This window comes from Diabrotica undecimpunctata, chromosome 1, assembly GCF_040954645.1.
Source record: "Diabrotica undecimpunctata isolate CICGRU chromosome 1, icDiaUnde3, whole genome shotgun sequence".
NCBI classification, from domain to species: Eukaryota; Metazoa; Arthropoda; class Insecta; order Coleoptera; family Chrysomelidae; genus Diabrotica; species Diabrotica undecimpunctata.
The window spans coordinates 106789076-106812744 of record NC_092803.1 but is presented as its reverse complement, the minus strand read 5'-3'; the positions used below and the strand labels follow the sequence as shown (position 1 = coordinate 106812744).

The 23669-nt window shown below is 35.3% G+C and overlaps 1 protein-coding gene across 1 annotated transcript in view; it reads right to left on the bottom strand.

The window, feature by feature from the left end:
* The window catches only part of FucT6 (alpha-(1,6)-fucosyltransferase 8), an 80331-nt gene extending 68909 nt beyond the window's left edge, over positions 1 to 11422 (bottom strand). The window contains exon 1 of the mRNA XM_072545951.1: positions 10505 to 11422. Within this exon, the coding sequence (XP_072402052.1) occupies positions 10505 to 11283 (779 nt within the window). The 5' untranslated portion in view covers positions 11284 to 11422. The remainder of the gene's footprint in view (positions 1 to 10504) is intronic.
* Positions 11423 to 23669: the final 12247 nt, after the last annotated feature.

Genomic DNA, 23669 nt, shown 5'->3' with positions numbered 1-23669 from the left:
TAAAAATATACGGAAATATTATTTCTGGAACGGATTATGGAAAGATGTTGAGAAATACGTGGATTGCCAAGATCATAAGCACTCGACCATGAAAGAATCCCTGACTATCACATCGACAGCAACCAGATGGGAACAGATATGTATTGACATTACAATATGAGTTAAGCAAATACATAAAGAATATGTAATACAAAATAAAGAAGCTGAAACAGTATTCCAAAAGGGATATACTATCCCACAAGGATAGTAACAGACCAAGGCACAATATATGACAAGAATATTTAACGAGACATGCGCATTGCTGCAAATATAACAACTAAACTCCACAGCGTATCACCACGAGACAGTTGGAGCCTTAGAAAATACTCATAACTATTTAAATGCGTATCTTAGGATCTAACTGTTAAAGTTCCCGACAAATTGGAGTACGTGGGTACAATATTACTGTTTTTCATACAACATTTCGGTATACTCAGCAACAGATTACACACCATTCGAATTAGAGTTCGAAAAAATCTGTAGACTTACAAATGTACAAATTGAATTGGAACCTGTGCATAACTTTGACGATTACCTCATGGAATTGAGTTACAGATTACAAGTAGCCACTAAAGAGGCTAGAAAAACGCTAACACGGTCAAAGCACGTTAGAAAGAAAGCATATGATGCCAAAACAGGCAAAATATTATATAAACCAGAAGACAAGGTATTAGTTAAGAACTAGCCGACTTTTAAACTAAACACTTTATTTTCAGGTCCATATAGCGATATTGAGGATAAAACAAATAACATTATAAATAAAAATGATAAACACATAGGTACTCATTCATAAAAATAATGTTAAACTGTACAGTGATTAAACAAAAAGAAATAAGGATAAAACTGTGTTGTGACATATAAAAGTGATTGAGTATGTGAAGAAAGTGGAAAGAAAACTATTATTTAGTACTACGAATTCAAATTAATTAATCAAGGATTGTACATTTTTTATTTCATTCGTAATTTTTTTATGTCAGTGATACATAGGGATAAAAGCAATGTAAGTAATGTAATGTGATTTTAGGGTAAAGATCAGCCAGGAAATGTAAAAAAACGTTTACCAACATTCCTTTCAATTTTTTTCATCCCCGGAAGATGTGACGAATCACAAACAGAGATTTTAAAAATTAATCTTAAATTCGATTTTAAATGTGTTCGATTTGAGTTAGTTCAATGCCAAAACGTGATATTAGGAAAATATATTAATACACATGAAAATAGACAACACATAGCATGTATTCAAAGAGAATCGTAAATAGACAATAGGAATCAATTAGTAAGTCATTGTATTTGTTAAGTTATCCAATAAATTTAAAAAATACAATCTGTATTTTTGGAATATTTGAAACGATTAAAAGGAGAAAGTTAGAATATCTCGGACACATAATGAAAAACGACACTAAATACAGATTACTGAAAATAATCCTTCAAGGCAAAGTATTTGGAAAGCGAGGAATTGGGAGAAGAAGAATGATCGCCAATATTCGAAACAATTAGGCACCAAAGGAAGAAGATTTTTGGAAAGTGAAACATGGAGAATCAGTTGGGCTAACGTAGCGGGAAGCGGGAAGGTCACAAGAGGAAGGTTCCACTGAAAAATATGTCCGTTGTTTAAACGAGACTAAAAATGTATTTGCGAATTCTCTTTAGAACTAATTAGATCTTTAGAATTTAAATCTTTATATAATAGTCTCCCGTTTTATACCGCTGTCGCGGCTTTGGGAGTATAGCAGGGTAGTCTCCTATATCTAGGGCCTACGGTATACAAGTAAGGTAACATGGCCAGTGTTACGCTTCAACCGCCTATTATTACCCCTGGTTTTACCCAAGGTACTCATTTTATTCAGGCTGAGTCGACCTGGGGCCTATAGACATTTTTAAAATGTCTAGATGTTCTTGCCGGCGGTGGGATTCGAACCCCGGACCACCGGCTTGCGAGGCAAGCATCCTACCGCTTGCGCTACGCAGGCCCTATTTTGGATTTATTTTTTATTTAATGCTATTTTAAGGCCCTATTTAAATCTTTTGAAAGGAATAAATTTTGAAAGTACTAAATACTAGATTTGTCACGAACATTTGAAGATGAATTAAGTTAATAGTACATTTTAAAAACTAGACTAGAAGATATATATCTTTCCTCAACATATGCATTTTTTGGGCGATCTATTATGTTTATTTTTATATTTACCCTCTTCTAGCTGATATTAGTTCTTATCTGATTTAGATAAGACGAAAAACTCGGATTGGTTCGAAAAAATATTCCCATGAGATATTTTTGCATAATCACTTCCATAGGAAACCCCAGAATAAGGTTAAAGAAGTTGTCCATGCGAAAAGTGGTCCTAATTTATATAAACAATATTTTTAAACAATTTTTTTTAATATTGTTCTGAAGCTATTTTTTTTAATTGTAAAAATCAACTTTTTCGGCTCGAAAAATAATTTTTAAAATTTTTTGTATTATTGTAACAAAAAATGGCTCTTGCACATTTTTCTCTTAAGTTGATTGTTTTCGAGTTATAAACAATTTAAAACTGAAAAAAAAAACGAAAAATGACGATTTTCAAGGCTCAAAAACACAAGTACAAAATATTATTTTTGAAATCACCAACAATCATCACCAGTTAAAACCCATCTATCAGTTACCGATGAGTATTTTTGGAATATTTCATTTTAATAATTGTTTATGATAATAATTTAATTTAATTGTTAATGAAGCGCTCACGACAGACGATCGTCTGGACTATATTACTATGAAAATATTGATTCAGCCCTACAGAATACAGGACCAGTCCTTTATCCCGGGCTAAGAAGATTCAATTATATCAGACCTATGTTATATGCAGTTTCGTATGGAGTTCAACAGCGGAAGCCAACTGGAAGAAACTTGTAAGAACAGAAACGGCAAGCTACAGATTAATAGACGGATCGTCATGGCAAAACAAGACACACAACTGAGGTAGGTGGCCGTGAACATGATCAGGAAATTCTTCCACCGGGTCACAAGAATACTAATTAAGACCGTTGATATCTTCGCTAGAAACAAAGTGCAGAGGATACATCTTGAAAACCATAAACTGATTAACCATCAAATCAGGGTCTAGCCAGGTGATTATCGAAGACAGTCAAGCAGGGAAGGAGGCACTGTACAACAAATAGTACCTACAAAAACAGACTGCCAATAGTCTAACAGCATAGATAATCAGTTACCCGAAGAGGATGCGGTGCAGAGGCGAGAGAAGAAAGAAAACTATATTGTAAATACTGTTTGACATGTACATATTACGGCAATAAACGTTTTTATTTAGTATTTTTTAATTTTTATTACTATGTATCTCGATATTATTTAATAAAGAAGAACACACTCACACTCAATATCTCCAGAGTTTTTCAAAAACTTGATAACAAGTTCATATAATATGATTCAAAAAGAATTACAAAAAGCCTAACTCAGTGAATTGCAATTGCTGTAATTATATCATAAAAAGCTTGAGATTTATTTGAATTACAATTCATTTTTACATTTGCACGTAAATTTACTTACTTTATTCATCCTTATAATTATGTATATTAATTTTTATATATCCTTCAATAATCCCGTGCATAACATTCACTTATTATTTTGATTTAATCAACTCATAAAAACTTAAAACACATATTACATTTCAACAAAAGCTATAAAGTTTTATGTACCCATTATAATATTTTTATTGTTGTTGAAATTACATACTACTTTATAAATAAAACACTATACTGATAAAAAGTATAGAACTACAGAAAAACGCAATTAAAAATTCACAATTATTTGGATGTATAAAAGATAAGCAGTGAAAACATTGAAACCAGAAAAGTGATTCGCTAGGAATTAATTGCTAATTTATTACTTGAGTTTTACGCCAAAAAACAATTTATTGCTGCAATCGTTTCCGAGAAACAGTGGTTATGCTAGCTTTATGGTAAAACTACGTAGCCATAGCTATATCTCGGTAATGAAAAGGGCTACAGGGCCCATCTTGGGGACATATTTTATTGCTAACTATAAACTGTTGATTGGTACTTTTACCAACCCCCAAAAACTACCCCATCATTTCCTAGCGCCAAACTGGCTCCGAAAAAATCGAGATACCGGACAAAAATGTTGAAATCAGAAAAGTGAACCGCGAGGAATTAATTGCTAATTTACTGGTAATATTTCACAAATTTTTGGTGAAAGACTTTTAGCTGCAACGACACAAACTAAGGTTCTTAGATTCTGGTTACCAATATCAAAAAAATATTCCTTGACAACCGTGTGATTTGAAGAAATTCCAAAATGCACAGCGAAAATAAAAGCATCGGTATCTATAATTATTTGAGATCCACACGCCAAATCATATATTGCTTTTAAGCTAAGGTATGTATATATTTCGAACATAGTGTTAGCTATACTAATTAATAACATTGTTCTATGTTTGGAAAACCAGCAGAAATAAAAATTTGTTAAAAGCTTGTAATTGCCATAAAAATTACACAACAAAAGCATGTAGTTGCAAAAAAAAATCAGATGATTTTGTACCTTTATGCGGATGTAATTTAGACTCATGCGAATATAAATAATATTTTATGGTTATGGGTGAAGATTGATTGATTAATGAATATTTTGTTATCAATATGATTATATAATTAAAAATAAATAAACTTAATACAATCAAAGTAAATCATTGCTTATTCATTAAATTCACTTTAAAATGTAACATTTTCCACTTATATATTAAGAAGTAATATTAAATAATATATAGATTTTTGAAACATTTTTAGTCAGTAACTTAAAAATAATAACAAGATATAGAAAATGAAACAATTTAATAGATAAGTTCAAGAGACAGATAGAAATTTTACCAGGTACGTAAACTCTGCGTTAGTGCGAGAAAGACACAACACATAGTGGTGGTAGCGGTACGCGTCGAGCGCGCAATGTTAACAATTAAAGTACTTTCCAACTTTTCTAACTAAAAAGTAAATTTTTGAAATTTGCTTGAAAAAATTATTTGAACAAAATCTTAGGTGGCCCGTGGTTTCTTGCGGATTTGATATAAGGTACTAATTTTTGATAAGCTTGTGCACTTATCTAGTTTTTGGCCGATATCTCGATTTTCCGGTGGGTGACTTTTGCGTTAGGGGATGATGGGGTAGTTTTTGGGGATTGGTCAATGTAGCAATCGACAGCAATTAATTTAGAGTTAGCATAACCATTGTTTCTCGAAACGGCTACAGCAATAAATTTTTCTTTCCGTAATAAATTAGCAATAAATTACGGTGTTGGTCTGAATTCGGCCTTATAAAATGGATATGCTAACTTTACCGACATACATTTTTCTAACCAAGGTAGGTTTAAAAACGGCCTTTGACATGTTAAAGAGTGATGTTAAGGGGGTTAAAACAAACTGGATTTACAAGAGACTTAAACCGAAGCACTGAAGACAAGTGAGGGAAGTATATGTTCAGCAGAGGACGCTGTGTGATGATGTCGACAAAGTGAAATCTGTATTTTTTTTTTCAAAGCTAAAAATCAATTTTGGTGTATATTAGTGTTGGTCACGTTACGTAAAATAACGAGATTCACGACAAGTTCGTGAGTAACTTTCTCGTGAACGAGACCGGGCGTGAACGTTTGCGATTTTAGTTTGAGCATGAGTTTACGTTATGGGACTAATTACTGAGGTTTGAACCTTCGACAGATTGCATGTCGTGCTTTATTGTCGCGTTGTCAGCATGACATCGAAAGAGGAAATGACAAATCTTTCTGACGAAAGATATAAAGTGGTGTGTGGGTAAATTTTGCATTAATAGAGTTTGAGGGAGTTATTCAAGATTGTGTATGATCAGACAGTCAACCTTCCTTGGAAAAATTTGCAATTAAATCGTTACCAGCTTCATGAAAGGAAGTGATTATTAAACAACAATTAAATTTTATTGAAAAATATCTTTGTCCGCTGAATATAACAAAATTATTAAAATACACGCTCCCATTAAAAAAATCAAATTAATATTAAATGACTTTGTGGTTAAAAAATGGCCAAGTTGATGACGGCCAGAAGCCATAGCAAAATACAAATAAAGAATTTTTATGGCAAATTTGAATTTGTTTGTGTAAACTCTAATCTCTTAAGCCGAAACACAATTATTGTAGATATTTCACATTTTTGAAGAACGGATAATATTTTTTAGTATATTATATATTAGATGTAAATATCTCTGTAAAAATCTCAGTACTACCACAGAATACACCACCCAACAAGAAGCGAAAGCTTTGTCGGTACCTTTGATGTTACTAGGACAGAAATTTCGGAGGGAAAATGACAGTTACACTACTTAGTACACTAAGAAAAGTAATGAGGAAGTCATTCAAAATAGTAGTAAAGTTACACTGAGAAACAAAGTAATTATTAAAACTAATGTTTTTTAAGTAGATCTGTTTTGTATGAATTGTATTTTGTTTCTGTAAAATTTAATATAACGTATATATCAATTCTGTACTGATAAGTAAAAAGGTCTAAGTCAAAAATATCGATTTGTTTTTTTAACAAACAAATTAACATACTAAAAGTATTTTATTATACTTTTTTAAGGTATTAACCCTACACTGCTCAATGTATCATATATGAAATATACCGAGAATTTACATGTATAACACAGTGAAATAATATTAGGTCCAAACAGCACTATGTAACATATTCGATATATATCACTCTATTATATATACACATTTTGTAACCTGGCAATGTCGTCTAATATTTTATAAAATGCGCGAATTAGTAAGTTATCACTTAACCGTCGTGTTGACGATAACGCTGAGTTTAAAAAAATTTTATAGGTGATTATTAATGAAAATTGAATGTGCAAATTTGCGTTTTCTGGTTATTATATATCCACAAGTCATCCAGTATTAGTTTTATTCAGAATCTACTATTATTTTTAAAGGTATGGTAAAGAATTTGTTTGTATCATTTATGATACATAATGTAATTTGGATATTATTTTAGATGTCTAGCTGGTATATGAAGAGGCCTTTATCAGATAAAGAATTGCAAGTTATAATCGACAATTGGGATGATAGTGAAGATGAATGTGATGTAAGTGATATTAAAGACTTGAATAATGATGTAGATTTAGAAAATATAGACATATCAAACATTCCAGTGGTATTTGAAGATGATCTGAGTGGGGCAGAACTGGTAGATACAGCAGAAAATGAGCGAGGACGACCATCTACAAGTTCTATTGAACAGGATATACAATTGAAGAAAAAGAAAGGGTCAACAAGTATTATTCCAAAAGATATTCGAACAGATGCTGTAGGACATTGGCCAATCTACACTAGCGATCGAACCCGATGCAAAAAGCCAAATTGTAAAAAATTAACCTATGTTAAATGTGACAAATGTGGTTTGCACTTATGTTTTAATAAGGCTTCAAACTGTTTCTTTCAATTTCATCAATAAAAATATTATACTATAAAGGTACTTAAGTATTTTATTTCCTATATATAATTTTGTCCAAATGCAGTTTGTATCAAAATTGATACATTACCGAAAATGTCCTGAAATTAAAAAAAAATAACTTTTCAGACTTCTTTATAAAATAGCTATACATATAATTTTTTTCAATCTAAAATTAAAAATTGAGCATTGTAGGGTTAAAATATGTACCAATATGTATATACAAAAATATGTATAACAGTATTATTCTTTTTTACTAATAAAAACCAAACATGAAACAACACTTCTCAATATGTAAACAAACTTCAGTTTTTATAGGTTGACAGATAAACTATTTAGAACATAGCGAATTCTCACAGAAATTTGGATTGCGAAAAAGCCCTTCGTTTCGTTTTTCTTGTTGAGTGGTGTATTCTGTGGTACTAGTACCGAGTGTAGCGATATGTATCAAGGTATGTATAGCGACCTGGCTCACACCTGGCGCCATACCGTTTCACCTTGATTGACATTAAAGAAAGCATATGACTGAAACCAACCCACAACTAAACCTGCCTCAATTGTGCAAGACAAAGATGTCAACAGATTTTATGGATATCTAGAAAAACACATTAAATTTCATTCCAAATCGAGATCTAGTCATCATCCAGGTGATTTTAATGCCAAAGTAGCAAAGGTTATTGGGAATTTTGGACAAAAAAACAAAAGCAGAAACCATTTTCTAGATTTCTATATGCAATTCAATTTAACAATTACCAAAGCTATCTTCAAAACCAACCTATGGAAAATATACATGCACAGTTCAGCCCAGATCTACTGGAAAGAAAACAGGTGGAGTAACAGTGACTAGAAGAAAAATATCTAACACAAGATTAGCTAATGACACTACAAAAATGACAACAGAGAATTAAGAAATCTGGATCTTTTGTGAAGAGTCGAGTTTGAAAACAGGAAAGTGAGCCTAAGAATTAATAAAGGTCTTGGAGAAGAATGCTCTGGGCACTATGGACCGCTAATGGCACAAGCATTTTTATTTTAAAGCGTATTATTAAAACAAGACTATCTACAGTCTGTTTACAGCGATTCTTCTGCTTTTGGGTATAAGGCCCGCAGGAATAAAAATATTTTAGACAAACTGATTACCTCCAAAAATATTCTAGGAAGGAGGGAAAAGGGACAGTCACAGACTCAGTTAACTGACCAAACCCAGCATTTAACAGGCCCTTTATTCTATGAAACAGATAAGGCAGCTGAAGATAGAAACCAATGGATGCATCTAGTTGAGTGTATTAGGGATAATCATGATCCTCAGTAATCAGGTAATGACAAAAGATTGAGAGAAACAAGAGAGGGGGGAGAGAGAAAGAGATAAAGAGAGAGAGAGAGAGAGAGAGAGACAGAGAGAGAGATAAAAATTAAGAACTCAATAGTAACTGCAAAATAAGTGTCTAATAACCAAAAACTTTCATCATAAAAATGTTTATAAAATAACGTTTCTAAACAATATTTACAATATCTTTAAAAGATATGTATTTTGTATCTCACTCTATTATAAATTTTCAAAGGTAATGTTAAGTTAATGAAGTATGCCACAGATAACATTCATTTAAAAAAAAAATTAAAAGTTAATAATTCTTGCATAGAAATTAAACAAGTACTAGGTTTTGTACAATTTGCCTATTTTTTTTTATAAGTCACTTGAAATTGGTTAATGCGAGTAGATTTTGACTTGTAGCTTTCACAAATCCCATGTTAACTTGATTGATTTTGAAACCTTATATTTTACATACACTATTTTCCTACTTTTAGATTAGAATGTTTTTTAGTTTATGAATGAAAATACACTTTTGACATTAGTACTTTTACTTTCTATCAATAAGATACAACAAACCTATAGATCAATTAGATGATTGACCATACAAATTAAATGCGATAAAACATAGCACTAAACAGATTGCTACGTAAATGAAATATATGCAAAGAATGAAAGAAGCAGCTAGTGCAGACTCCACTAATGAATGCTGGCTATAACCATTGCAAATTTGTCTCTATCTGCTGCTTTTCTGTTGCTTCATCAACAGCTGCACCACTTGTACTTCTCATTTCTGAGATTAAGTATGTGCACCAAATATGCTGTCTTTCTCCTTTTAATGGTGGTCAAAAGTTTTCTGTCTTTTCCCATTCTGTGCAAAACCATTTTGTTCATAATATGATTGGTCCATCATATTTTCAAAATTCTTCTAAAAATCTACATCTCAAAAGCTTTCAGCTTTCTCATCAAGTCAACATTAGCAGTCCAAGCTTCGGCAGCATAAAGAAGAATAAAGTGGATATAACATTTTACCATCTGATATCAGATTTGCAGATTGATTCTTTTGTTACTTAGAAATTACCTCATTGTCAAAAAGGCTGCTCTTGATTGCTCTATTCTTGATCGAATTTCTAATTTTGGATTTAGATCTTCAGTAACCCAGATTCCCAAGTACTTAATTTTGTCTAAGTACTTGTTCAATATTTTCATTTTTTATCTGGATCCTTGTTATGACTTTACCCCTCTTACTGATAACCATGGTTTTTGTGATCTTTATGTTTATTGTAAAACCAAACTGTTCCCCAGTATCATAAATTGTGTTTAGTAGCGGCTGCAGGTCTTTCTCACTTTCAGCGATAATGACTGTATCAACAGCATAACAAATGTTATTTATATTTTCACCATTTATCTTTATCCCTTCTGTGCAGTTTTCAAGTGCTTGTGTAAATACCTCTTCGGAGTATATATTAATTAGTAATGGTGAAAGTAAACAGCCTTGTCTCATTACAATAACATACAAAAATAATACAAGAACATAATGCAATACACATCTGAAAGGACAAAAAACAAAAAATAGAAGGAAATGGAAACCTGTGACAACTTCTGCAGAATACATATGATGATAAATATTGTTTTGTCATTGTACAAAAAAATAGTTGTATAATAGTTGTAGACTTACCTCCATCCTTTTGATTTTAATATAAGGGTCCTTTTTGTGCCATAAGCTACCATAAAGCAATATACAACATGGTGTAACTGACAGCCATAACCACATCCTTTATTTAAGTTGCATACTAGTTTTCTTGCACTATCACAATCTGCTGGATTTTGTAAATAATTAAATCTTTCTTGGACCAAAGAACTTAGTGCTGCTGACTCCTTTTGTCGCCATGCAGAGTATCCATCTACCTCCGCTAATTGTTCAATATCATACAATAAAGACCTTTTATGCTCATTTCCCATAGTAATTAAATAATTAACGGAATCCAACATCTCTGGAGCTACCTCTCCCGATTTCTTTTGAAGATCTTGAAGAGCAGAATTTAAAAAGTAAAACAATTCTTTTGTATTAGAGAATATCCTTCTCTTAAGCAATTCATATTGGGAATTAGGCTCTTCCTTTGGATTAATATGGTCTAATTTACGTTTATCAAAAGAGCGTTCAGCTTTTGTCAACCTCATTTGAAAATTTTCAATAGCTTCTTTTTGCTCTGAATTTAAATTATTAACACTAATATCTCTGAATATTTCTTGTATTTCTTCATTTTGTTTTCTTAGAGCATCTAAATCACTTAAAGCCCTTGTCAATCTTTCAGCCAATTTATTGTCAGAATAGTTTATATTTGAATTTAAAATAGGAAATGCAGACAACACTATTACTAGAAGCCACAAAGTTAAAAAAGTTACAAGAATTCTGTAACGTCCTACATAATTTAGATGTTTTAGACATGATAACATTTTATTTTTAATTTATTATATTTCACTACACCACTTTATTCACTGTTATACTGCAACTTGTGTCAAAAAATCAAAGTGATTTGTTGACGACCGAAGACGATCAAATACATATGTCAAATGTGTCAAACCTACAAATCCACTGTCGACTGTCGAGTGTCGACTACGAACTACGACTGACTGATTATTCAGTTCGGTCAGTCAACAACATTATATTTTTATTCTTTCAACAAATGGTATCGATTGTAGTGTAATAAAGGTTATCTAAATTCAATGATACCTATTTTATAATGTATGTCTGTATATGAATTTCTGTTTATTAATTTTCTATACAAGTTATTATTTATGAAATTTCACAATAGTAGAAGTAAATTTTGTACTTCAGTTTAATGTACAGTACCAAAACAAAATTGAAATATAATTAATTTTGTGGAAAATCATAAAAAAAAGTAGACAGTGAATGTGACTTGGGACACAGTATATTGCTATTCTTTTAGCATGAAACTGTGACTTGGGACTGCTTGGGACACAGAATAAATAACAATCAGAATACCCACTCTGCTTGTCAACATACGTACGCGCATCTCGTTCGCGCAGACGGAATCAGCCATATTTGAAACGGAACCAGTGCTGTTCATTGAAATTTTATCTGGTGTACATAGAAAAATTAACCCAGTACTTTTAGTTGAAGAATATCAGTTGAAGAATATCAGAAGTTATTTCAAATTTACTAAATTATTAATCTCTAAAAATTTAAATTATGGTTCTGTCGTAGCTTGTCACAAATTTCTCAATCCGAGCCTATGTTTCCGTTTAAAATATGGCGATCGCGTGCTGACACACTTCAAAGGCGGCATCTGAGAGTTTCTGCATTCTTCGGCATTCTGATTGTTATTTATTCTGTGCTTGGGGTAACAGAGTAATTGAAACTTTTGCTAAAGCTGGAGTGGCAATGGTCGAAATAGGGGTATCTGAAAAGCTATGAACCACTGTAGTGGGTTTCAACGTTGTGGTTTTTCTTAAATTTTCTTAAATTTGAAATTGTTTAGAGCTGTCTCTGTGTTAATAAGGCGAAACTATCCCATAATATAGGATGTACATTGAAAGAATGAATATGTAGATGACTAAATATTGAAAATATTGATAATTGTGACATTTAGTTTTCATATAGTGGAATGAATAGCTTCACGGGGAATCGCAAAACGGGTCTTTCTAAGAATTTGGGAGATAAAAAAGAAGAAGTATGGTGTTTGAGTTTTAGATATTTGGGAATGACTTTATGGTCTAGGTAGGCTTTAGGGAATGTTGAACCACAAAGAAGGCGATTCTTACTTAGCAGCAGATTGCTACATAATTTAGTGAGCTGGTAAAATTCCTCCCCGTAGAAAGCGAATAAAATGTTTCGAAAGATTTCCACAGTTAGTACAATTAAACCTAGAGCTAAGATTAATATTATTAGAATTCTTGTAATAGTAAACTTAATCCTAGAGCTAAGATTAATACTATTCTACCTCAAATATATGGCCTACCCAAAATTCACAAACCCGATATTCCTCTACGTTCCATTGTAAGTGCATACAACTTCCCTACAAAGCCATTGGAAGTACTTGGACAAAACTCTACACTTCTTACCGAAAATGCTTCATCCTTCGTTAGAAATTCTTTTCATTTTATTTTGAACTTTTTAAACAATACCCTATCTTACCGTCAGACGTTCTAGAAAGTTTCGATATCGTTTCACTCTTTACAAAAATTCCTATAGACGAAACTCTAAACGTTCTGAAAACTAAATACAGTATCCAGCAAGGCCACTTATCTTTCATTAAACATTGTATGTCCAACACTTATTTGATCTTCCAAAATCCTCCTACCAATAGTTTCCAGTTATGAGTAAAACAGTCCTCGCCGAAAACAAACACATATCCAAACTTTCAAAAGATAATGTGGTAATCAGTTGGTAACAAAGCTTCTTCAGTTTTCCGTAATGTTTTTTTTTACAATTCCAAAACCCTGATCTATTGGCAAATAACTTGTTCTTAATCTTTTTCTCAGGGTACGACGCGTCTGAAACCTTCTTCAAAACTAGCCATTATCGTTATTCATACAAATAAAAAAAAACAATCTACCTTTGTAACACAGATGCGTGCCGCTTACTGTATGCATCAACTAAAAGCAAACAAGTAAACACGTATGAGTTAGTAGTATATAAATTTTATTTTAGCTCCAAGATATAAATTGGGAATACCTGGATCGTCATCGTCAACTTTGAAAGAAGATACTTTAAATAAATGGCACCCGAGATAATAAAAATCATCATTGAGCAGAAAGTGCAATGCGCACAGGATATTATGAACAAACTGCTAAAAAGGAGAGTTCCCAGGAGAACAGAAAACGGCGAATCTCATACTTATTCCGAAACCGGGAAAGGAATTATAGGAGCCTGGGGGAACAGACCTATATGCCTGTTAAATATCTTAGGCAAGGTCGTCCGAGGGGCCTCGCGCCATGGAGATTTATAGAGGTTACTTAAACCTAAGCTAAGAACGTGCTGAAAAAAGTACTTGCGTCGCTATCGGCTGTCACCACGTCACCGCTGGTCTAAAAATGCCCAAAGAAAAGCACTGCTAAGGGCGTAAACCTGCAGGAAGGACGAGCAGGAAAAAATAGTAGCTAGGAACAGCAGCATAACGGAGTGGCAGGAAGAATGGACAAACGAGCAAAGTGTGGCCTGGATGAGCCGAGCACTGTGTATTCGAGTGCAGAATTTTCAATGACGACAGAAATGGATTACAAAGGAAGGTAGGTAGGGTAAGCTCAAATACAATAATGCAGAAAGAAGGAAATACTAGAGAGGAATCTGGAGCAAAGGTAGGAGAGAGAGTGAGAAATAAAAGACGGGCTATTCATGTAATGCACCAGTCTGGAAAAAACCTACCGCTTCCAGTTGAGGGGGTGGACTTTCGTTGGTAGGCAAGGAGCTATGGTTGCATCTGTGAGCACGACTCCTCTGGGAGGACTGCGTGTGGATGGACCATTCCACCCTAAATCCAATACACGCCAGGGCTTCGTTAACCCGATACGGTCCGGTAAGGTCTTTAGCAGATTTACCACCCCCTTTTCATAAAAAAGGCAAGCAAACAAGGAAAAATGAAAACCTCACAGATGACACAAGAAACCTAATGCAAAAAAGAAGGGAAATGCAAGAGCACACAACGAACATAGCGGACTAAGGAATTTAAACAAAAACATTTCAAAAGTCGTTAGCTAAAACCAATTTACTTAAACACTAAAAGATAACTAATACCAAAGAACAAAACAACAGTCTAAAATTTCTAAAACGAGAGTTAAAGACAGGAACGAGCAATATTAATAAGTTTAAAAGAAACAAGGACATGTAATATAAATAACAAGAAAGAAGAAGAAAAGTGATGAAAAATCCTGAAAACCATCGAAAACTAGCTCATTACAAATGCAAATATTCACTAATCTGCAAACAGCAGGTAAAGTGGTCAAACTGAAATCACTCAGAATGATATCCTCTCCTGTTGAAATGTGGTTTTAGATAATAGTTTTCAGAGTCCATCCTGTTCACATAGAAATAACGATACAAACCCATATATATATATATATATATATATATATATATATATATATATATATATATATATATATATATATACAGTATACTCCTTCTATAAAGAACACGGTTATTACGAGGTTTCGCTTATAACGAGATACATTGGATGTCCCGTGAAATTTCTATTGAACTATAACCGTCTATAGCGAGGTAAATTTGGTTATAACGAGAGAAAATAAGATCCAAAAACGTGTTTTTTACGTTTTTAGTCCCATCGTGGCTATAAATAAATACCTTTTCAAACAGCCCCTCAATAAAATTAACTGCAGCCCGCAATAAACTTCTTTACAATGAATAAATACAACTATTTCACATCTTTAGAAAATATATGAGAGAATGATACTGGATCATTTAAAGCAGTTAAAAATGACAGAGTTCTTAAAATTGCAGAAGCAATAGTTTATGTTATCCTTGAAAATACGATTTATACATTATGTAGTTGGAAAAAAATATAAGTACAGCTTTTTTGTTTTAACGTATTTCATTGACAATAAAAGTAAATAACTTTTTTATGTTTTAATATATTGTGATGATTTTATTTCAATGTCTATTTAATTTATAATGTCTTGTTCTTATCTTAATTCATTAAAAAGCACAATAACTGATATTAATTTATTTATCACTAAATATACATAAATTAAAAAGCGAACGTAACATTTTATCGCGAGCGCGTCTTCAGAATTAACTGTTTTCTATTCTCCAAAAAGTCCTGTTATATATTCACTACTGTTAGACTGGAAACGTCTAAGGCCTTCTAGACAGAGCGGCGAATTGTTCTCAGAACCGGTATGGTTAAATCGGCTTGTCTCCAGAAGGTTCGAATTGTTGTTTTTATTACAAAGGGGGACCCATCGTGCGTCAGGTAGGCATTACCTAAAAAATACGTGAATGAATGAAAATATTAGTAATAAATATATTTACGGTTTTGGGTCAGAATTTATCGTAACATTGCCCCCCTCTTAAAAGATTGTTCCTCCTGGAACCTTGTCGGGACTGGAACCGGAACGGTATGCTGGTATCGGCAACTGGACCCTCTTTTACAACTTCCAGTTGTATAAAAATGACAAGGGACGGTTTTCTCTCCGCACCAGTAACTATGCGGATTGCAACAGACTAACACCTGGACTTCGGTGTCTTTAAAGATCTCTTCCACCATATTTCGGATAACCCTCCAATCTAATTGGCGGCACTCCAACTTTGGCATGGCTAACTTTTGCACGTCGGACTCCAGTACGTGCTCTCTCAATTGAAGTAAGGCTTCCCATACATCTCGGTAGGTAGGTTGGTCACGGGCAGTGTCTTTTGTTACCAGGTAGAAAAGGTAACGTGATGCATCTTGGAGCTTCAAGGTTTTACCGGGAGCTGGCACTTGGCATTGAAGTTCTGCCACTCGACCAAACTTCCTTCGAAAGACGGATGCCAACCCTGGTGCGTCTTTGATACTGGCCGGGATGGTAAGGGCCAGCGAGTAGTCATCGGGGAGCGCGAGTAGATCTTGCTTTTCTTCAGTAGTAACACCATGTCTCGCTTTACCGGTACCTCCATAGGCACCCATGAATTCCTCAAACGTGAGGTCAGACACATCGTGGACTTGGTTTACTTCCACTTCTTCATCTACATTGTGGTCACCTTCGAAAGACGCCAACCGGTTATGGTGTACTATCATCGGCTTTCCCCTCGGAATCTTGCTTATTCGGTAGATGACATCGTTGATCTTCTCCATAATGAGGTATGGACCTTCCCAAAACTGCTGCAATTTGGGAGAACAACCTTTTCGCTTCTTGGGATTATACAGCCATACTTTGTCGTTCTTCTTAAAGCAACCCTTTTCGGCTTGTGTATCGTACCGTTTCTTCATTCTGTCGCTAGCGATCTGAAGGTGGGAACGGACCAACTCATGTACATCGTCCATTCTTCTTCGTAATTCGATCACATAATCTTCACCTGCTACATCCTCTCCAGGTTTACATCCAAACTCGAGATCACAAGGTAGTCGCATTTCGCGTCCGAATAGGACTTTGGCTGGTGTCTGGCCTGTTGATTCGTTAACAGCAGATCTGTAGGCCATTGTGAAGAACGGAAGGTATTGGTCCCAGTCTCGCTGATGATCGGACACCATCTTTGTCAAATACTTGCCAACTGTCCTATTCATTCGTTCTACCATACCATCCGATTGCGGATGATACGCGGTAGTTCTTGTTTTCTTCATGCCTAGTCTATCACATATTCCTTGGAATAGATCGCTTTCGAAGTTCCTGCCTTGGTCACTATGTATCTCCAAAGGCACTCCAAATCGGCTGATATATTCTTGGATCAACTTATCTGCAACGGTGGCGGCCTTCTGGTCGGGAAGTGCGTAAATCTCGACCCACTTAGTGAAGTAATCCATTACTACCAGCATGTATTTGCCTCCATTTTCACTTTCTGGAAATGGCCCAGCGATGTCCAAAGCTATTCTTTCAAACGGGCTTCCAACATTATATTGTCTCATAGGAGCTCTCCTTTTTCGGTAAGGCCCGTTACTCGTGGCACAAATAGTACATTTCTTACACCAGTCTTTTACATCGTCGGAACTGTTCATCCAATAAAACCGTTCCCGAATTCGCTGAAGGGTTTTCCTTACACCAAAATGCCCTCCCGATGGACTGTCGTGTAACTGACGAAGTACTTCGGCTATTCTGCTCTTTGGGATCACCAACTGTCTTCTCTTCTCTGAACCGTCATCATTTTCCAGGACTCGTTTGAGCAAGCCATCTTCGATGATAAATGAGTCCCACTGGGCCCAATACGTCTTAACTACTGAGCATAGGTTTGATATTTCCTGCCAAGGTGGTCGACGGTTTTCCTCTTTCCATTTTCGGATTTTCTGTATTTTTCTGGATCTCTCTCTTGTTCTTCCCTGATCTTAGTAGGCGTCCAGTCGTCGTTGACAATCGTCGTTCTTAGCACTGCTGCTTCCTTGGATTCCGTTTTGTTGCAGTGGGAACACTCTGCTGGGCATGGGCTTCTGGAAAGAGAATCAGCGTTTCTGTGGCTAACTCCGGCCCGGTGCTCAATCTTAAAATCGTATTCTTGGAGTCGTTCGATCCACCTGGCTATCTGACCCTCTGGATTCTTAAACTACATCAACCACTTAAGGGCGGCATGGTCGGTTCGGATTAGAAACTTTCTGCCATAGAGGTATTGATAGAAGTGCTCTACTGATTTAACTACTGCTAGAAGTTCTCTTCTCGTGACGCAATAATTCCGCTCAGGTTTTGAAAGAACTTTACTAAAATATCCGAGGACTCGTTCCTGTCCTCCTTGAATCTGAAACAGCACTCCTCCAATTCCCACATTACTTGCATCCGTATCTAAGATGAACTCTCCTTCTGGCAGTGGATACCCTAAAATTGGTGCTGTTATTAGATGTTTTTTAAGGTCTCAAAGGCATTTTGGCAGTCTGTATCCCAGCGGTATTCTCTTGCTTCCTCTGTAAGACGCGTTAATGGCTTAGCGATATCTGCAAACTTCTAACCTCCGGTAGTAAGTACATAGTCCAAAAAAACTTCTCACTTGATGTTTGTCAGTTGGTTTTGGCCATTCCTTAATGGAATCGATTTTTCCCTTATCCACGGCCACTCCTTCTTTACTGACTATATGACCCAGATAATTGACTTTACCTTGAAATAGCTGGCACTTCTTGGGGTTTAGCATCAATTGGGCAGCTTTAAGTCGATTAAAAACGTTTTCTAAATTCCTCAAATGATCTTCGAATGTCTCCCCCAAGACGATTATGTCATCTAAATAAACCAGGCATGTTTTCCAAGATAACCCTCTCAACACATTTTCCATAAGCCTCTCAAATGTCGCAAGAGCATTACAAAGTCCAAATGGCATAACGTTGAATTGCCACAATCCACATCCTGTGGTGAAGGCTGTCTTTTCTTTATCGACTGGGTCCATTTCTACCTGCCAGTATCCAGACTTCAAATCTAAAGTAGAAAACAATTTACTTCCAGCCAATGTGTCCAATGTGTCATCGATCCGAGGCAGAGGATAACTATCTTTCTTGGTAACGTTGTTCAGCAAACGGTAATCCACACAGAACCTCGTCGTTCCGTCTTTCTTCTTAACCAGGACCACCGGAGAGACCCATGGGCTCGTAGAAGGTTCTATCACCCCGTCTTTCTTCATTTCCTGAACAATCGTTTCAGCTTCCTCTCTCTTCGCCTGTGGTAATCGTCGAGCTGTTTGACGAATTGGCTTAGCATTACCAGTATCAATTTTATGCTTAACAACGGTAGTTCTTCCCGTCTTTCCTCCTTTCGGTACGAAAATATCACGATACTGCCGCAGAAATTCCCTTAATTTCCTTTTCTCCATCTGATTTAGAGACTGTCCTGCAACTGCAACCATTTGGTCGAATTTGTCGTTGGAATTATCAGATGTTGTCGCCTGACGGATTATGGATGTCACAGGTACACAAGTTCCTACTTTTGTCTCTTTCTTTATGGTCACTGGGTAGTCGTTGACATTGATAAGTCTCACACGAATTTCTTTAGCCGAAGTCACCAATTCCTTTCCAATTATGATTCCACGGCCAACCTCATCGTCGTGGTTCCAAGGCTCCATCATAACAGGTCTCCCTTCGTCCACAATTCCCTGTAGCCGCGCTACTATGATCGTTTCGCTTCTCGCAGGCACGACTGTATCTTCTGTAATGGCTGCTTGCACAGTGTTGTCATTATGTGGATGGAGAAATACCTCCTCGTTGCCAACTTTGATTACCTTATTCTTAAAATCCAATTGGAATCCATGCATATTCATTACGTCCATTCCTAATATAACATCCTCTTCGATGTCAGCAACTATAACAGTATGGACGAACTTTTCTGCTCCAATTCCCAATTGTACCTGGATTTCTCCATGAATGTTGGCATTTTCACCTGTAGCGGTCCGAAGTCGCAACCTCGTTGGTAACAGTTTCTTACGGCTGTTTATAACTGTTGGACGTATAATGGTTCTGGTCGCTCCGGTATTCACCAACAACGTATGTCTTTTACCATTTATTTCTCCATCTACATATACACTATCTTCACGACATTTCAAAGAAGCTATTAGTATGAGAGGGTCTTTGGAAAAGTTTTGGGTCGAAGCTGCCCCCCTAAGGCTGACCCGTTCTAGTTTTCCTGATGGTGAGTTTCTTGATTTGCGTCGTACCTAGGGTGTTTACAGGAGCTTCGTACGTGTCCTATTTCGCCACAATTCCAGCATCTGATGGTCTTCGTTTTCTTATATGTCATGCTTTTCATCATATTAACGAGCTGGTCAAGTTTATCTTCATCTCCTTCCTCTTTTACAGTCCTAACTTTACTGTACCCGCCAGAGGCCTGCGTAGCTGACTCGTATTCGAGGGCGGCGGATAAGATATCAACCAGCGTCTTGTGACGAGCTAATCGTAGTGTTCTCTGCATTTCATGATCACGAAGACCATCAATAAACGTTTGAACGGCCAATTTTTCCATCATGTCTTCGGGAGCTGTTGGATAAGCATATCGTACTAATCTGGCAATATCTACCTCATATTCTTGAAGAGCCTCATCTTTCTTCTGTCTACGATTTTTAAGCTGCTACTGATATACATGCTCCAAATGTTCGTGGCCATATCGCATATTTAACCTCTTCTTCAGTTGTTCGAAATCATCGGTCTCCTCTACGGCTATGGTCTGAAGCACATCTAAGGCATCTCCTCGAAGAGCGATAGTCAGGTTTACCGCCTTTTCTTTTTCAGACCATCCATTTGCTCTTGCGGCTGATTCGAACTGTTTCATGTAGTTGTTCCATGACGATTTTCCATCGAAAGTTGGGACTTTCACATGGACAGAACCTCCACTTCCTTCAAATTTCGGCCGTGTTTCCAACTTACATTTCGTCTCTTCTTCTTTTGTCTCCACTGTAATTGGATTGTTTCCTCTCTCTGCTGTCCCTGTTTCCTCCATCTTCCTTTCCATCTCTTTAATCTTTTCTTCGAAGGCCGACATATCGGCAGCAACTTGGTTTTTTAGCGAAGACATTCTATCGTCGAGGGCAGACATCTCGGAAGTTACTTTAGAGATGTTAGCAGAAACTTTACTTTCCAGAGAAGAAATCTCGTTAGAAACTTTGTTTTCTAATGAGGCAATGTCGCCGGAAACTTTGTTCTCCAATGATGCGATGTCACCGGAAACTTTGTTCTCTAATGATGCGATGTCGCCGGAAACTTTCGAAATATCGCCAGAAACTTTGTTCTCTAATGATGCGATATCACCAGAAACTTTCGAAATCGACGAGAGGACAGCATCTTCAAATATATAAGTCTCTGGATCTAGTCCTTCTTCTAGCAAAGCGTTCTTTAGTCGTTGGACTAACTCAGCCTTTTTTCCGGTGGAAGCTAATTCTCTGTCTTCAAGATGTCTTCTTAAATTAGTCACTGTCAGCTCATAAATCGTAGCCATTTTCACAATTTATTTTATATTCACTTGTATTATTATTATGTCTAATTTATGTTCGATCTCACTTCTTACACCACTGTGATGATTTTATTTCAATGTCTATTTAATTTATAATGTCTTGTTCTTATCTTAATTCATTAAAAAGCACAATAACTGATATTAATTTATTTATCACTAAATATAAATAAATTAAAAAGCGAACGTAACATTTTATCGCGAGCGCGTCTTCAGAATTAACTGTTTTCTATTCTCCAAAAAGTCCTGTTATATATTCACTACTGTTAGACTGGAAACGTCTACGGCCTTCTAGACAGAGCGGCGAATTGTTCTCAGAACCGGTATGGTTAAATCGGCTTGTCTCCAGAAGGTTCGAATTGTTGTTTTTATTACAAAGGGGGACCCATGGTGCGTCAGGTAGGCATTACCTAAAAAATACGTGAATGAATGAAAATATTAGTAATAAATATATTTACGGTTTTGGGTCAGAATTTATCGTAACAATATTTCATTGACAATAAAAGTAAATAACTTTTTTTCAAAAACGCCATTCAAACAATATTTATTAGCATCTTATATTCCTCCGAATTTCTTCACTATAAGAAGTTAATGATTTAGAAAACTACAGATTCATATGTATGCACAGTATTATGATTGTCTGATATAACGAGATTGGCTTATAACGAGGTAATTAGTCTGTCATTTCAGTTCTCGTTATAGAGGGAGTCTACTGTATATATATATATATATATATATATATATATATATATATATATATATATATATATATATATATATATAATTATTAAACTGTACAAACAGAATAACGTACCTGTTAAAATTGCAGTTAATAATGCTAAGACTGTCAGAAATTTGTTTTCTAAAATTAAAACACCCTTGTCCCTTCTGGAACAAGTAAATGTCATCTATCATATACCTTGTGCTGAGTGTGACTCGTGCCACACCGGTAAGAGAGGGAGATCACTGAGAGGACGTCTTACGACACACCGCAGTGATATCAACTTATCTAAGCATACTACTTGTGCTCTTGCCCAGCATGCTATTAACACTAAACACAAAGTGGACTTTAATGAAGTTAAGATTCTTGACAATTAACGCAGTCTCGTTAAAAGGCAGTTTTTGGAAATGTGTTCAATACTTAAACACCCTAACGCTCTTAATAAGAGAACGGACATTAGTAACTTGAGCCAAATTTATCATACATTAATATTGCAGAATTAGGCTTAATATGTTGTTTACTTAAAATTGTCCACTAAGGTGTATGTTTTATCATATTTTGATATTAAATAATTTCAAATAAAAATAAAATGAAATAATGTTTTCTTACTTTATTTAACTTAGATTCATTCAAGTTACATTTTATTGATTATTTTGTCAATGTTACATTTACATATGTGAAATACTTGTTAATAATAGTTTAATATATATAATACCGGATTTATTACGGCTGTCGCCGCTTCTCCGCCCCCAATTTCCATCTTTTTCTGTCATATGCAGTTGCCTCTTCTAAGTCTCTTGCCGCCATTGCTTCATCAATATCGTTGCGCCAACTTCTCCGTGGTCGTCCTCTCTTTCTTCTTTCAGGGGGGATCCATTCCAGTACTCTTCTAGGCCATCTGTACTCTGCCATTCTTTTAACATGTCCGAACCAGATTAATTGTTTTCTTTCTATGTCATCATTGATATTTCGCTCCATTTTCATTTCGTTTCTTATTTGTTCGTTTCTAACTCTCTCCAGTTTCGATCTACCGCAGCTTCGTGTCAGATAATCCATTTCTGTCGTCATAAGCTTGTTTATATTAGCGTTGGTGACGTCCCATACTTCCGAACCGTAAAGTGTAATACTTTGGACTATACTACCGTAAATGTGTGTTTCTCGTCGAATTGTTTTTTGCCAGAGAAGAGAGTTTAAGGCACGGGTCGCTGCTCTGCCCTTGTTTATTCTTTCCCTGATTTCATCTGCGCTATTTCCCTTCTTGTTGAAAATGACCCCCAATATAGCTAAGATCGTAGCTGTCTTCGGCAATTACTACCTGGTCATCCGCAAAGAAAAGTGTATATAGCTTGTTTTCTTCCACCGTTATTCCCATGTTTCTACATTTTTTTACCCATTTCACTAAGGATCTGTCCAAATAGATTTTAAATAAGGTGGGTGACAGACAGCAGCCTTGTCTTAGTCCCTTTGTTGTTTGAAAAGGAGAGGTGATTTCTTGTCACATTTTAATTCTTACAAAGTATTGTTCGTAATATTTTTGAGTGGC